This window comes from Xyrauchen texanus, chromosome 16, assembly GCF_025860055.1.
Source record: "Xyrauchen texanus isolate HMW12.3.18 chromosome 16, RBS_HiC_50CHRs, whole genome shotgun sequence".
NCBI classification, from domain to species: domain Eukaryota; kingdom Metazoa; phylum Chordata; class Actinopteri; order Cypriniformes; family Catostomidae; genus Xyrauchen; species Xyrauchen texanus.
This window is the reverse complement of record NC_068291.1, coordinates 21,016,800-21,033,596: the sequence shown is the minus strand read 5'-3', so window position 1 is coordinate 21,033,596 and position 16,797 is coordinate 21,016,800. Positions and strand designations below refer to the sequence as shown.

The following is a 16,797-nucleotide window of genomic DNA, read 5'->3' as shown; positions in this document are numbered from 1 at the left end:
GGCTCCACCACCCGAGCCTCCTACAGCTCTGCTCCCTAAGACTCCAGAGCCTTCTAGAGATTCGCCTCTGGAGCCTCCTGCGACTCCACCTCCCTCGGCTCCATCTCCTGAGCCTTCCTCGGCCCCGTCTCCTGAGCCTCCCTCGGCGCCACCTCTTCGGTCTCTCAATTCCCCGCCTGCCGAGTCTCTCACGGCTCCGCCTTCCAAGGCTCAGTCTCCCAAGTCCTCCACGACTCCGCCTTTCACGGCTCCGCCCCCTGAAACCTTTCCTCACTGGGTCTTGCCTGCTCCCCTTGTTACCGTTCCTCTACCTGTCCTGTGGCCTCTTCCCTGGCCTCCGGACACTATTCCTGTCCGGTGGTCACCTTCCAGACCCCGGACCCAGTCCCTGTCCTCCAGTCTCCTTCCAGACCTCCTGACCCAGTCTCTGCCCTAAGGCTGCCCCCAGATCTCCCGACCACCCGCCTGTCCACTATGTTTCCCTTGACCTTGCATTGAACTGCCCATTTGACCCCCATGGACTGTTTCATTTTTCCTTTATGCCTTCTGTCCCCATATGGTTTGTGTGTTTTGTGTGTTTCTGTTCCCCATGAGCTCACACGCTCGTTCTGTTCCCCATGAGCTCACACGCTCGTTCTGTTCCCCGAGCTCACACGCTCGTTCTGTTCTATCGCGCTCCACGCAACCCAGCGTGGCCGTCAGGAGCCGTCCTTTTCAGAGGGGAGTACTGTCACGAACCCCTTTCCTCTGCCCCATCTCAGCTTCCTCACACACGCACACTATCTCCCGTCTCGCACACAGGCACTCCGCGGCGTGCTCGCTTCCGCTCCTCGCTCCGCCTCCTGAGCGTGAACGCTCTTTTCCTCCATCGGGCTTCCACGCCCGGTTTTGCTTTTACGAGCTCTCGCCAGTAACGATCTCCCCCTCTGGCGCACTCGGCTCTTCAGCCTGAACATTATGACCACTTGCACTCACGCGCTTCCTATCTTCACACATTGTTTACACCTGCACTCACGCGCTTCTTGTCCCCACACATTAGGTACACCTGCACTCGTCTCGTCACCTGTCATTGTCTACACCTGCACTCGCCCCTATAAATACACTATCCCTCCGTTTGAATCCCGTTGGTTATTGTATTTAGATTCCCGTGTTTTGACCCTCGCTAGTCGCGTCTAGTTTTGACTTCCCCACTCTTGATTACCCTCGTAGCTTGCCAACTCCCTATTCCTCTCGTTTCCCTGTCTTTCGCTCCCGCTTATCCCGTCTTGTCTTGTCCATAGTTGTTAACTGTTTTCCCCACTTCGACCCCCGCTATCGTTCACCTCCCTCACTAGATCTGTCCCCTTGTTCATCTCTTTGATTCCCCGGCTCTTGACCCTACGCTTCCCACGACTACTCTTCATTGGATTTGCCCCTTGTATGTACTTTTGCCTGCCTGCAAATAAACGCAGTTTTTGACTTACATTGTGACTGTCTCAACTTGTGTGCGTTACAATAAGACATCAGTTACCAGTAGCTGCAGCTAAATTGTTTTTACATACGATGATCTTTTCACATTTGTCTTATTGTTCTACAAGCTGGTCACAGGCGGGTGGGATTACGATACAACCCTTATGTACCCTTTACAAACAAGCGGTGAAAGTGTTGGATAAAAAAACGAGAAACTCCCACCATTGTATCATTATAAAAAAATACAACTTATTAACCTTTGACAGTTTTTAAGCTTTGCTGACATGTGCCTGATGTATAAATTGATACATGATCTTGCACCACCCCCACTCAAGCAATGTGTGTCATTTTGCAGAGATAATGTAAGGGTCACCAGGGCTTCTGTGAGAGGTGACTGTTACACTCAATTTAGGAAAACTACATTTGGACAATCAGCTTTTTCATTTGCAGTGGTTGAAAAGTGGAACTTAATCCCGCATTATATTAGAGATTGTGCAAGCCTTAGCAGTTTTAAAATGTCCGTAAAGACTTGGCTGAAGACGAATCAGATATGTGATCATTGACTTTTTTTATATATTGTATATTTGTATTCTGGTTTTTATGTAAGTACTGTGTGTTTATGTTGTCTTTTTACTTTTCCTTGCCCAGGGACCACAGATGTAAATTAGCCGTATAGCTAACTCTGGTACAGGGCTTGAACTGTGCATGGTCCCTGACAAATAAACTAATAAATAAAATAAATAAATAAAATAAAATACATTTTCTTTCTTTTAACACATTATCTTATCAGCTAAATCCAATATCGGTTGACCTCTAATTTGTATTTACTTACACATAAACCAATTTTAAACTGATATATACGGATTGCGGGAAACACATATTGAGTATTTTAAACTTGCTTATAGCCTATGCTGTTTTACTGATAAACAATGTTAAGGCAATGTTGAATGTGTACCACTGCCTGTTTAAGTATGAGCCTGTGATACATTTTTTATTTTGAGATTGTGTGGGTTTGTTTTGTTACGGGGATACGGTATTAATTTTATTTGTTCAGGTCTTGAAAAAGGTCTTAATAAGTCTTACATTTGAGCAGCAGCAACCCTGTTTAAACCCAAGTAGCAAAAATGGTGATACGGTTGGAAAGTTTGATTTATTAATGGAAGTTAGTGCTTTCGAACTGTCAATTTCAATGAATCAGTTCAGAACAATGGTTTAATAATTTGTTTGCATCATCACTCAAAAATATTAACCGAGTTCTCTGCATGGCAAGTTGAGTATTTTAGTAAGAAATAGTAGTAGGTAGCCTAAATATCAGGGAGTAAATATAAAATGTTTTTCATTTTGTTTTGTTCTGAGAAGAATTTGCATTTTTTATTTCAGCATTCTGCTGATGCCTTTCCAATTGGTAACCCATTAGAATTAAATTAAAGAACGGTTAATAAAATGTTTATTATTTTTTTATGACATTACTCTGTAACTGGTACATCACCCACTCTTAGCACAGTGTTATCAGATCTCACGGAAAAAAAAGAATAAAATCTGGACAAACACACTCAAAATGAGAGACTTGCCTCAACCAAAATAAGTGATAAAAAGCAATTACATTTTTTTCCCCATATGATGGAATTGTCAGCATAGAAATCATTACAAGCAAAGTAAATAGTACCTTATATAAAATAATTTATTTTAAAACAAATATTGTTAATATTAAATATATCCCCAAAAATCTTTAAATATTTCAAAAATACTTCTACAATAATATCGAAAATGTAATAATAGCCAAAATCTCTCCCCTTGAATGTATGAACACACTCCTTGAACGTGTTTTGACTAAATTTAATCTTATGTGGGCAAAAATATTTTATTTTAAATGTGTAATAATTATTTAATATACATTTTTAATTACAGATCTGCTTCTAGTTCAAATCTGCTTCAAATCTGTATCAATGCAAATTATCTAACAATAATTCATTGACGACTTGGAAACAACTGAGAAATGTACTTACTACTTCAATATTTTTACTTCTGTCTGGATTAACCATGCATGTATACATAGTAATTATATATATAGCTGTGTAAAAGGCCTTCAGCATGTCACTGAAGGCTACATCCACAACGTTCATTAAGGCAAAAAAATGTGTGATGCAGCCATTTCCCTTAGGATAAAAGCACATGTTTGTCATGTTAAGCCTAATTTTTAGGCACCAGGAAGTGGTGTAATTCCGAAAATATCTTCGATTTCAGATATATAAATACATAAACATCGATATGTATTGTAAATATCTTCAAAAATAAAGTATCAAGATATTTTTATCTATAGTGCCCAGCCCTATACTCCATCAAACACGTCCAATACAATTACAAAAAGCCTAGTTTCTCAAAGGATCTTAGATCATTTCAATCCTGTAACACCTTTTGACCTGTTTGTGGGTAAAAGTTGAATCACCCAGGCAGTAAAACAGGCCACATTTGTCCCTAAACACCTGCCCTTTCATGTGAACAGCGGTGAGTTAAACAGGCACCTTACTGTAGCCTCCCACTACTTTGGAGGAGGAACCGGCTCTGACATGTGGGAACATCTGAAGAATGCACTACGGTTTTCACTTGGAGCCGTTAGCACAAGCTTAAAAAGTGACTGTGGGGGCCCTGTGTTTTGCATCAGCACTTCAGAGAGCTGTGGAACAGCACAGGGTCACGACTTCACAGAGCTATCTTTAGCTTGATAAATGGGCTTCAGTAGATTAGGCGAAATGAAAATAAGAGATGCAACCAGTGTTATCTGTCAGAGAACGAGGAAGTGTGGGTTGAGTTTTGCAGCGTTATCTGCATTTCTGGCCTACTTTTTCTGTTCGTGATATCAGGCGAATGGATGAGAATGTCCACTCATCCATCTGGAGTGGCCCAATTTCTGGCTTGAGCACATGATTTTAAATATTTGAGCAATGGTTGAAAGAAGGGAATGAAATACTGTGATTAGAGGTAGACTGATTAATTGGTGCTGATAATTGCTTTTAGTACACTTGGTTATTGGCAAAAATAGTTTCCGATAGTTAATTGTTTTATTCCTCATTTCTTTATTCCTCAACAATAAACCTCATCTGGTGAAATTTTAAATATATATATATATATATATATATATATATATATATATATATATATATACATACACAAAACACTTTCATCTGGTGAAAATTAAAGCTGTTAAAAGCTTAATTTGATAAATACCTGCATGTGGATCTTTGTAGTGGAACAAGTCTCTATCATTTTTTTTCTTCTCTTTTTCTCCCAATTCCCAATGTGCTATTTAAGTCCTCGTGGTCGCTTAGTGATTTGCCTCAATCCGGGAGGTAGAGGACAAATCCCAGTTGCCTCCGCATCTGAGACCATCAACCTGCACATCTTATCACATGGCATGTTGAGCGCGTTACCACAAAGACATAGTGTGTGTGGAGGCTTCACGCCATCCACCGCATTATCCACGCTCAACTAACCACAGGCCCCACCAAGAATGAACCACATTATAGCGACCACAAGGTTACCCCATGTGACCCTCCCTAGCAACCGGGCCAATTTGGTTGCTTAGGAGACCTGGCTGGAGTCACAGCATGCCCTCGGATTCAAACTAGCGTATCCCAGGTGTGGTAGCTAGCGTCTTATACCGCTGAGCAAAGCTTTTATGTTTTAAACAATACAGTGGGCCCAAAAGGGTTAAATGTGTACTACATGTATAGTATTATTTTAGAAATATGTGTAACCCAAATAATGTGATTAAAAGTAATTAACTTAAAATAATCAGTAAATGTAATCTGATTACAATCATTTTAAATGTAATATACTACAGCACTCTTGTATGAGTTTGATGTTTTTACTGATTGCACTTTTTCATTTTTGGTCATAGTGCCTGCATGTATTGGAAAGTAGAGCTTCTAAGCTTTCAAACGATACCTATCTTTCCAAGACTCTAGTTATTCATATTTTGACAATTTGTTCTTCTCACGGGCACATCCAAGCTTAAAGGGGCATTCAGTAGTTCTCTAGCTAGAGTTAGCATTGACCTTCTTTGTGTACTTTAAGTACCGATGTTACAGTGGTGTTAGACGCTATACTGCCATCTTTCGACGTGGATCAGCATGATCGTCTCTGCTGCCCCCATCAGCTTTGGAATATATTTTGCATCTGGAAAATGTCAGAGTTTGAGATAATTTCTAAAGTTATGTATTACTCCTACAATGTAATTGCTTTGCCAAAAAATAAACATCAGAAATCAAGTGAACATGCTTCTACTGTTAAGGATAGAATATTATTGTCCCTCATATCAATAATCTTTGGAGACTGTCTAAATTTCACGTTATTTCTAAAGACAGTTATTACCTTTATTAGAGAACTGCTTAGAGTGAAATAAACCCCAATTATCTAACTATACAGAATGTTATGGTAAAGGAAAGATTAGAATGGTTTTGGATTATCAAATTTATCATGTCCATGAATACTGTATTTGAAGAACTCGTTTGGTTTCCAAGCTACCAACGTCATGGTTTACACAAAATCCATAACAATCGCTATTCCAAGCTACTTTGCACTAAACGAATGAAGATGTAGATACTTTGCCATTACCGATGTTTACTCTAGGTTTTTTGGTTTTGCCAGTCTTTCTGTCTTCTTGCTTGAAGTAAGTTGCTTCAGATCTTTTTTTCTTCTTTGGCAGTACAGCTACAATATCACCCATTGTCTCTGCTGCTGAAGCATGATAAATAATTATATTCCATTGTGTTCTGTCACCATGACAAATTCCTTTTGTGTAAGCATACTTTGCAATAAAGCTCATTCTGATTCCTTTTGCTCTGCGGATCACCAAACAACAATGTTCTAAGCTTAACCAAGAGTATCTACACAGGCGAGTGCGAGGACTCTCTTCTTCAACATTTAGTGAAACACCACGGGCCATGTGATTTCAACTTAGTGAAACACATTGAAGGGGTGATCCGCACCATGTAGAATAAAACACTTTTTATAGAATAATATTATGAGTAGTCTTCATCTCATGTGAGTGTACACCATTTGGATAAAACAACACAAAAACAATTAATTTGTTAATGTGTAAAACCTTTTAAATTGGCTCCAATCTACTGAATGCACATTTAAAGGGTTAAGATATTCATCGTTTTTATTTTGTTAAAGTAAAATGATAATTTATATTTTAATTATTATTTTCTGCTTACTGTTCATTGGATACTATCAGTTAGTACAAAAAATACTTTTGGCCAATCCCATTTATAAAATCATCTATAGTGTAATGTGATTACTTTTACTTTTATGATTACTTTATTCATATTCAGATCTTTAGATGGAAGCTGACCAGTACTGTAGGCATATGTTGATCTGTGCAACTAAAAGGTTGAGCATAGCATCATACTATTTGCTAAAATAAAAATTCCAAATTCAATGCCACTAATTACACGTGTATAAAATTCATAAAATATTTTTCACAATCAAAATTTTCTAATCCATAACTTTTCAGTCCAATGCTGAATTTTTTATTTTTTTTTGTGAATACATTTTCATACCTGATTACACTTTTCAGCATCCAATCAGTTGAAACATTGTAGAGATGCAGTGTTTCATTTTAAAATCTTGTTTTGGTGGTGATCTTAACTTATTTTTTGCTGCCTTATTTATTGCTACAGTTTCTTCACTATTATGTTTAATAATTGACTGTGAATTGCTACTGTTTTTTACTATCCTTTATGTGGTTGCTTTAAGAGTTTGTGGATTTTGAGAGCTCTCTGCCACTAACAGCTTTGTTCCACTGAGGTTCTGTCACATAACATTTGCAGGATTGATTTGAATGAAGTGCCACTCTTAATTTGCAGGTCTCACCACAGAGGGCCTTTATCGAGTGAGTGGAAACAAAACGGATCAAGACAACATTCAGAAACAATTCGACCAGGGTACGTGCTGCTTAAACTTGGCTCTATGGGAAATTAGGCTTTATTTGCAAGCTTTTGAAAACATGTTGCTAGTACAAATGTAGGAACATATTTTATAAATTGGATAGAGAGGACCTTATAAACTCCAATTTGAATGCTTCATTTGTAATTTAAATTTTGCAAGGCTCTCACAACAGGTGGATATTTTGTCACCATTTAGATTCATTATGTTTCAATTTGTTTAAGGCTGTACTGATAGATACTCTGCACTGCGGTATTTACCAGAAAGCTAAACAACCTCAGGTCTTTTTATTTTATGCAGTGGTTTGCTGGTAAATCCATTTGAATTGCTTTTTATCATGTTGATTGAATTAGAGTACTTTTATCAGGGGTTTTCTCAACTGCAGAGACTTCAAGTTTAATACAAATATTATATAATATTAAAATAATATAAAATTAGAATCTAGCTTTTGACTGTATATTGAGTCAATTGGAGCATGTTGGGAATTGAAGTGTTCTTCCACCATGGTCCATTCAATGAAAGTTAAACCATTACATAATTTAATGAAATACACATAAATTAAATAAAAATTTATCATTTGCAAAACATATATTATTAGTATAATTTTATGTTTTTTCTTTTTTTTTTTTCAAATATGCCATATGTTTTATTTGAGAAATGTATACGGTACTGAAACAAATTATGTATTATTTAAAACTATACTTAGCAATTAAGTAAATACATTTTTTTTATATGTTTTGGACCAATGACATTCAACATTGGGTGGGGCTACTGAACACTTTGTGCCTGGTTATGGCACTGTGTAGTAAAACAGTAAAAATGTATACAGCCTAAACAAAGCCATCTCTCAACTTCAAAAGAACATCTGGTCATTTGCTAGCTAGCTATTGACTCAAAATGTATTGACTCAAAAAAATTTGTTTTTCTTGTTTTGTTTGTTTTTTGTTTTGTGCAAGGAAGATATAAATTGTTATTATTATTTTTTTATTTTATTTTTTATCCCCTTTTCTCCCAATTTGGAATGGGCCAAAATTTCAGCAGCTTATTGTGAGAAGCTTGTGGAAGGTTACCCAAAAAGTTTGACCCAAGTTCAACAATTTAAAGGCAATGCTACCAGATATTAACAAAGTGTATGTAAACTCCTGACTCATGGGAATGTGATGAAAGCTGAAATAAATTATTCTCTCTACTATTGTTCTGACATTTCACATTCTTAATATAAAGTAGTGATCCTAACTGATTGAAGACAGGGAATGTCAGGAATTGTGAAAACTGAGTTTAAATATAGTTGGCTAAGGTGTAAGAAAACTTCTGACTTCAACTGTATATCAAATATCATTTATTGGCTGAAAAATATTGAATATTAATTGGCTGAAATAGCTGAAATATAGAGATCTAACTTTTTAGCCATAGCGCCCAGCCCTAGCATAATGTCTCACTGCCTCTGTCAGGAGCGACACTTAAGATGCCTTGTCAGGTTTTAAAGAAGCTCAGGTTTTAAAAACACCTCAAGACGCCTGCGTTCTTTTCCATTTTTGCGTAAGAACTTAATTTTCTTTTTTCAAAATCAAGATTATCAGAATTCTAAATTATATATCATTCATTAATTTGTCAGTCATCTACATTAATGTGTAAAGTGTTTATTTCTGCTGCTGTGATTGGTTGCCATTTCTTTAAAGTTTTTTTTTTATTTTTTATATTTAATACATTTTGTGCCTTTTAGTTCATTTTAAAAGGCCCTGCTGAGTGACAAATATATTTTTCAAAGTACAAATATTCCATGTAGTCTCTCAATTAATATAGAGGTTATAAAATCTGCATAATTATGATAAAATAATTCTACTTTGTTAAAATAGTTTTAGATGCAGTATAGCATGTCATACCACAGAATGTTAATGTCAATTTCACAAAAGTCATTGTTAAGTACTCTTTGTTTTTATATATCTTTCAAATATAAGTCATCTCTAGCTAGTGAGCTGTTTAGATGAGTGGGTGGAAATATTCATTCAACTTATTTAAGCCAAGTGACCAGATTATTCACTCAGTGAGCCATCGTTTGTCCAAAAGAGCCAATTTAGGCAGCAGTCTGTCCGCTGGCCTGGAGCCGTTTGTCTTTCTCGTTTTTTCTTAGGCAACCCCACAGTTCTGTGAATTAGGTGCTTTCCCCCTTTCTCATGTTCATTCAGTGCTTTTTCAGAGAGATCTAGTCTGACAGCTGTCATTTCACTTTAAACCCAGCTCTTATAGCCTCTTTCTCTTCTGTATTTTCGTCACTTTAATTTTATTTATCTCATTCTCTTTGCTCCGCTTCTGCTAAATTAGGTTAAAGCTGTTTTATGTGCTTTACCAAACACTGACAAAGGCAGTTCAATGCTTACACAAGCTCATACCATTTGTGTTCCTCTCAGACCACAGTGTTGATCTGATGGAGATGGATGTAGCTGTGAATGCCGTTGCTGGAGCCCTGAAGGCTTTCTTTGCTGACCTCCCTGACCCCCTTATACCATACACACTCCACCCAGAGCTAGTGGAAGCAGCCAGTAAGTATCAACTTATTCCTTTATCTCAATCCCTTTTTGATAGAGAATCGTGGCAAGTGACCGTTTTGAAACAATCTCTTTTTTATTTTATTTTTTTTTACTATAAACTACAAATAGCTTCATTTAACACTTTGATTTAGACTTTGACTTTGACACAGTCTCTTTTAGTGATAGCCCAATAGATCTGCCAATATTTGGCCATTTTGAGATTATCAGTATTGGTCGATAACTGCAAAATTGAAAAAAATCTAATTTTTTTCCTCTGCCAAACTGAAGCAAATTTTGTATAGAAATATGTCAATTTGACGTAGTAAAAATGCACATTGACTACATTCATACTTCACAAACATAAGGAATATATATTTATAAATCCAGCATCAAGACAATTAAAACAACTGCTCATCGCAGCAATATTTTGGACACATTGTGAACAAATTCATAGAGAAGCATTGTTGTTTTTGTTTTCTGATAATTCGGATTTGGTGTGAAGAGGCCTTAACAGCGAATCAGTGAAATGTAATAAATTGATTTGTAAAATGTATTAAATTGTACTTTTTTTGTAATTTTATAATTTTATGTACGTATTGAAGTTATGGTAGAAAATTGGTTTAAGTTGTCTTTTCGAATCCTAGAATTTGCAGGTGAAAGCCGTCTACCTGCTGCTGTAGATTACTGTAGGCACAGTTCTGCTCCACCTGTGTTCATTATGTTGCTGAAACTGACCCAACCTCTTATTCATACTTATCTTCAAGGCAAAATGAGCCAAGTTCAGTGACGCAGCATACATCAGTTACATCAGCTCAGGGTTGTGTCAACAAGAAATACAGGAAGTGTGTCTGCTACAAATATGAAGACAAGCAGAGACCTGCTTTTGTTACCTCAGCGTCTCAACCAGTCTATTTTTTTTCCTCTTTGCAGACCCAGTTTCTTTTTTTTTTTTTATTGCTTTCAACTGCATTCAATATTAATCTCATCACCACACTGTCTAATCCCAGCCCAAGGAAGCTGGTGAAGTCACTTAAATGCATCTGCATTTCCGTTTGATGCTTCCAAGTGCTGAATCTATTCCAGGGCCCCTTTTGATGTATTCCTTATTATTTCTGATCCATTTGCTGTAGATAAATTACTGTAAAATCTGGGATTATGTTCTCTCTGAACATACAGATATTTCGTTTATTTTTCTCTCAAGTTTTTGGCCAGGCATTTGTAGCAACTCACTGCATCTTGCACTAAAAGCATTGTTTGTTGATGTTAAGGGTGCAGAAGCGGTGTAAAGCAAGTACAATGGATGCAAGTGCTAGTCAAGATGCTTTCCTATTCTTTTATCATTGTGTTTCAGCTGTAAAAGATCAAATGTGTTTATTAGTCAAGTAATTTTATTTGATATAACTTATCAATATTTCTGAGGTGGAAGAATGCTGTTCTACAAACATTGGAAATTTTATTTTTAAAGGACAGATTGGTATCAAATATAACACCCAAGTTCTTTGCTGTAGAAGACGACGTAACATTCATCGAGGGTCAAATAATATTTTAGCATCTTATTTTTAGAAGTTTTTGGTCCAATAATTGCTTTATAGTTTTATATGTTCAGTCCTTGTGAGACGTGAAACAAATTTTACCACATATTTCAAAGTCTAAATCTTTCCTCTCTTCTCTGCTTTTTTCCAGAAATTGTAGATTACTACGAGAGGCTGCAGGTACTGAAGGAAATTGTGAGAAAATGTCCTCTTGTAAATTATGAAGTTTTCAAATATGTCATCACTCACCTCAACAGGTAAAGCTCTGCCTTTTTGAGGCTTTATTTCCTGCCTTTAGTAAGAACTGTTTTGCTTTGTTAAAGACCTGAAATGGCTTGATGATCACAGTTTTCTTTATTGTTTGACATTAACTATTGAAAAATTGCATTTTTATTAAATAGCCTTTATCTTATAGCTATGCAAGACATGGACTGCCAAAATACAAAATAAAAATATAAATAAATATATCTTTAAAGAAATGTGAAAAATTTAGAAAAAAAGTGTACAAATAAATAAATGTTATAATCTGACATAAATGAGTATTTATATATTTTTATTTCTTTTATGTATTAGTGTATTTATTTATTTCCGTAGTAATGTATTTCCACATGTATTTATTTCCTCATTAATGTTTTTCTGCATTTATGTATTTGTACATGTATTTATTTCTACATGTATATACAGTGGTGGCCAAAAATATTGGCACCCTTGGTAAATATGAGCAAAGAAGGCTGTGAAAAATATTTCTTAATTGTTTATCCTTTTGATCTTGATCTTCACAAAAATATATCCTCTAATGGATATCAAACAATTGCAAACACAACACAAGTTTTTTCAAAAAACTAATATTTTTTGACAAATATATGTGTTGCACAATTATTGCCACCCTTTTATTCAATACTTTGTGCAACCTCCCTTTGCCAAGATAACAGCTCTGAGTCTTCTCCTGTAATGTATAATGAGGTTGGAGAACACATTGCAAGGGATCTGAGACTATTCCTCCATACCGAATCTCTCCAGATCCTTAAAATTCCGAGGTCCACGTGCTAGACTCTCCTCTTCAGTTCTCCACACAGGTGTTCTATGGGGTTTAGGTCAGGAGACTGGAATGGCCGTGATAGAACCTTGATTTTGTGGTCAGTGGACCATTTTTGTGTTGATTTTGATGTGTGTTTTGGATTATTGTCTTGCTGGAAGATCCAACAATTTTAAGCTTTCTGGCAAAGGCAGTCAGGCATTCATGTTTTATCTGTTGGTATTTGATAGAGAAGATGCCATGTATCCCAACAAGATGTCCAGGACCTTTGGCATAAAAACATCCCCACAACGTTAAAGATCCACCACCATATTTAACCTTGGCCATAAGATTCTTTTCTATATGGCTACATCTGTGTGTGCGCCAAACCGATCTCTGGTGTTTGCTGCCAAAAAGCTCTAGTTTTGTTTCATCTGACCACAGAACCAGGTCCCATTTGAAGTTCCAGTAGTGTCTGGCAAACTGAAGAAGCTTGAGTATGCTGTTGGATGAGAGCAGAGGCTTTTTTCTTGAAACCTTCCCAAAGAGCTTGTTGTGATGTAGGTGATGCCTGATTTTAGTTTTGGAGACTTTCTGACCCCAAGACCAAACTAATTTCTGCAGCTGTGATGCTTGGAGAATTTTTGGCCACTCAAACCACCCTCTTCACCATGCTTTGAGACAATATAGACACACATCCTCATCCAGGTCAATTCTTAACATCTGTTGATTGGAACTTCTTAATTATTGCCCTGATGGTGGAAATGAGTATTTTCAACGCTTAAGCTATTTTCTTATAGATTTAGATTATAGATTAGATTTTCATTTTAGAGAGTATTTTATTGGACTGAAATCTATATGCTCGTGCATGCAAGATGAGCCATCAGTACATATCCATTTTCCATGAAGAGAAAGACTAGATTTTAAACATGCTTAAAGTTAATTTTGCTAAGAGACTTTGTTTAAGGCCCTTTTTTCCACTTGGAATTAAGATTCGTTTTGGGCAATCCAATCACAGTTGAACTGGCAACAGAAGTCACGCAGAAGCTCTGCTCATCCCTCGCACACATACTGTAATATGTTAAACAAGTGATATTCTTTGGATACGTTGTTGGGCTTATGTTCTTTATTGGAATTGGATAATTTGTGCAATCCTCAGAATTGTAGGCTATAAGTTTGTTTACTGTGGCTGTCGACTCATCGCGTTTCTAATTGCTTTGTGCATGAAACGTGTTTGACCAATCACAGGCTGTCCCCCCAAAAGAAATATCTACCATGTAGCAGGAACTAAAATGTCCCTCTAAAGTCCCAAAATTTACACTGGGTGCACAAGCTGTGTGTGCAGTGCTCCATGCTGCACTGTATTGAGAGGAAAGATGCGTCGCCTTGCTACCACAGGTTAATCGGTAAAGCTGATATATCGGTCTACCTCTTATTTCCAGGAAACCCACAAATTAATACAATTTACAGATGAATGAATGCACTGTAATTCGCTTCGGGTAGAAGCTTCTACCAAATGTATAAATGCCAATGTATAAATTAAATTAATAAATAATTCTACTCACAGTAATCTTTTATCAAAAGGAGGTTGTTGTTTTTTTTTCAGCATTAAATAAAAATACATTGTAAATGAAAGTTGTTGTCTCCTTTCTTCAGGGTAAGTCAGCAAAGTAAGACCACACTGATGACGGCCGACAATCTTTCCATCTGTTTCTGGCCTACGCTCATGAGGCCTGATTTTGAGAACAAGGACACGCTCTCCACCACCAAACTCAATCAGTCTGTCATCGAGACCTTCATCCAGCAGTGCCAGTACTTCTTCTACGGTGGTGACATCACAGAGCCCTCCAGTGCAGAGGGCACCCCTCCTCCACATGGCCACGGCCTGGAGTCCCTGCTGGCCCTACAGCTCCCTCCTCCCCTCCAACCACAGCAGATCCAGCACCCGCTGCTCCCTGAACCCCTCATATAGACCCCAACTTGACATTTGGCTGACTGCAACACGCACGTTCATGTGCGTGCAAGCCTCTGAAAATAAAAAGTGAAAAAAGTGACATAAAAAGTGCATAAAATCCTCTTCTTTTTTGTTCCTCAGCCAGACTGAAGGAGAGACTGAATAAAAATATAGAGAAAAATGTCAATGTAATTTTGACATAGTAAACGTGCACATTGACTAGAGTCACACATTGCAAACATAAGATATATTTATAATGCCATTTATGTTTGTTTCTAAAGACAATGGAGCTGGCAATCATTCACTAAAATCAACACCACATGCACAGCTTGTTATAATGGTAAAGTGTGCCATTTGTCTGTTTGTGTTTTTCCCCCTCTTTATTTTACAATGGACTAAAGGTATATTTTTAGGGTATTTTTATTTTAAAGACGGCAGTAGATGGGGTAGTGGTGTCCCAAGGCTTTGCACCAATTGGGATGAATCTAAGATGAGTTTTTAAAATCAGGGGCACCTGCCCAGGATGCACTTTGGCCTACAGACATTGAACCAGGAGGCTCTCGTACTCCGGAAACCACAGAAGGGAAATAGTCCACTGCAACCATTTGGCACATCTCAGAGTTCCAGGCGTTAGAAGATGGCCTGGTTATCTCAGTTTTGTTTAATGTTCGTTTTTTGTTTTATTTTAGTTCCGCAGACCAGTTTCAAAATGTATATGGTTCTGTTTTATTAGTTTCCTGAACTGAATTTGCATGTCCTTCGCCACTTGTAATAACTAAACCATTAGAAGTGGAGGGAAAAATGTAAATGCTTGACTGTTTTTATGCAAGACTTGTTTTTTTATCTAACTTGTTTGAGGGAACATTAAACTTGGGTAAAATTGTTATATTTGTTTGTTTGTGTCATGCCATTGTTCGACTTTCAATATCATATTTTGGCTTTGTTTAATTGTTTCCCTAAAATAGGAAAATATAAATATCTCTATATACATGTATATATATATATATATATATATATATATATATATATATATATATATATATATATATATATATATATATATATCAGCATTATTTGACAGCTGAAAAAACAAAAAATCACGGGGTACTGGAGCACTGTATTATCTTGTAAAATTTATAATCAGATTCCTTTGTGTATTCAATTTTGGGCTTAGATTCATTGACTGTGTACTTCAATCCCTTGAATATTTTTTTAATATTTTTTTTTTAGATGGTACTAAATTTTGTTCCACTGTAACTGATGCTGTTTAGAAAGCTTACGTCTTTGTGTGGACTATGGCACAGAGATGTTCAGTTTTGTTCAAGTGATGCAAGAGTTTGTATGTAAATGGATGGGAACGGAGATGAAAAGGTTTTCTCAAAAGCTTTGCGAGAAAATATTTATATCTTAATTGAATCACTTAAACTGAGGAAAGGGCTCAATAGGGTAAGTGTGCAGCTGCTAGCATCCCATTAGTGTAGTTTAAAATAAAGAGCAACATTATGTTCATATGACTGCCTCATATGATGTACAAACTAAATATTTTAACATCATCTGCTATGTATTATAGTAAATAAATGATTTTGACAAATGATGTTTGTCTTATCTTGTTTTTCAGTTTTTGCACAAGCTGTAATACATCATCTTAAAGTAACTGTATTTATAAACAAGTAGCAGTGACAGGCTGCATTTAAAATGTCCCCTGCAATGATGTTTGTATTCAGAGCTGCACTGCATATCTGTGAATGAAGTGCACCACCATCAGGACAACATGGATAGTTCACAAATAGCATGGACATGAACAAGGATTTGGTTTAAAATGTATATGAATGATTTTTGTCTAATTGCTAAACTATAATATTAATAAAACTTAATTTAAAAAAATACACCTTTAAAGTATGTCTGCAGTGTAACATTCATTTTTAAAAGGAAAAATATTATGTCATAAAAATGAATTTCAAAACGATGCTGTAAAATAATTTTAAGTGTAGCAAATCACACTGTGGGACATTTTAAGTCCTTAAGTATCAAATACACAAACAAAACCAAGAACACCTATGAACTTATTTTAGTCTACTTTATCATATACTTAAACACAATCCCTCCCTACAGCTTCATGTTTTTGCAACAGAGATTCTTAAACCCTCATTAATAGCCCCAAGCACAGATACAGTGCATTCAGAAAGTATTCAGACCCCTTCATTTTGGTATGTTGCAGCCAAATGATAAAATGCTTTAAATTATGATTATTTTTCCTCCACATCAATCTACACTCCACACCCCATAATGACAAAGTAAAAAAACAGATTTTTGATATCTTTGCAAATTTATTAAAAAGAAAAAACTGAAATATCACATTGACATAAGTAT

The 16,797-nt window shown here is 36.4% G+C and overlaps 1 protein-coding gene across 1 annotated transcript in view; it reads left to right on the top strand.

The window, feature by feature from the left end:
* Positions 1-16,224, top strand: part of LOC127656559 (rho GTPase-activating protein 5-like) — a 74,051-nt gene extending 57,827 nt beyond the window's left edge. The window contains exons 4-7 of the mRNA XM_052144940.1: positions 7,320-7,397; positions 9,807-9,938; positions 11,610-11,715; positions 14,130-16,224. Of these exons, the coding sequence (XP_052000900.1) occupies positions 7,320-7,397; positions 9,807-9,938; positions 11,610-11,715; positions 14,130-14,445 (632 nt within the window). The 3' untranslated portion in view covers positions 14,446-16,224. The remainder of the gene's footprint in view (positions 1-7,319; positions 7,398-9,806; positions 9,939-11,609; positions 11,716-14,129) is intronic.
* The last annotated feature ends 573 nt before the right edge of the window (positions 16,225-16,797 follow it).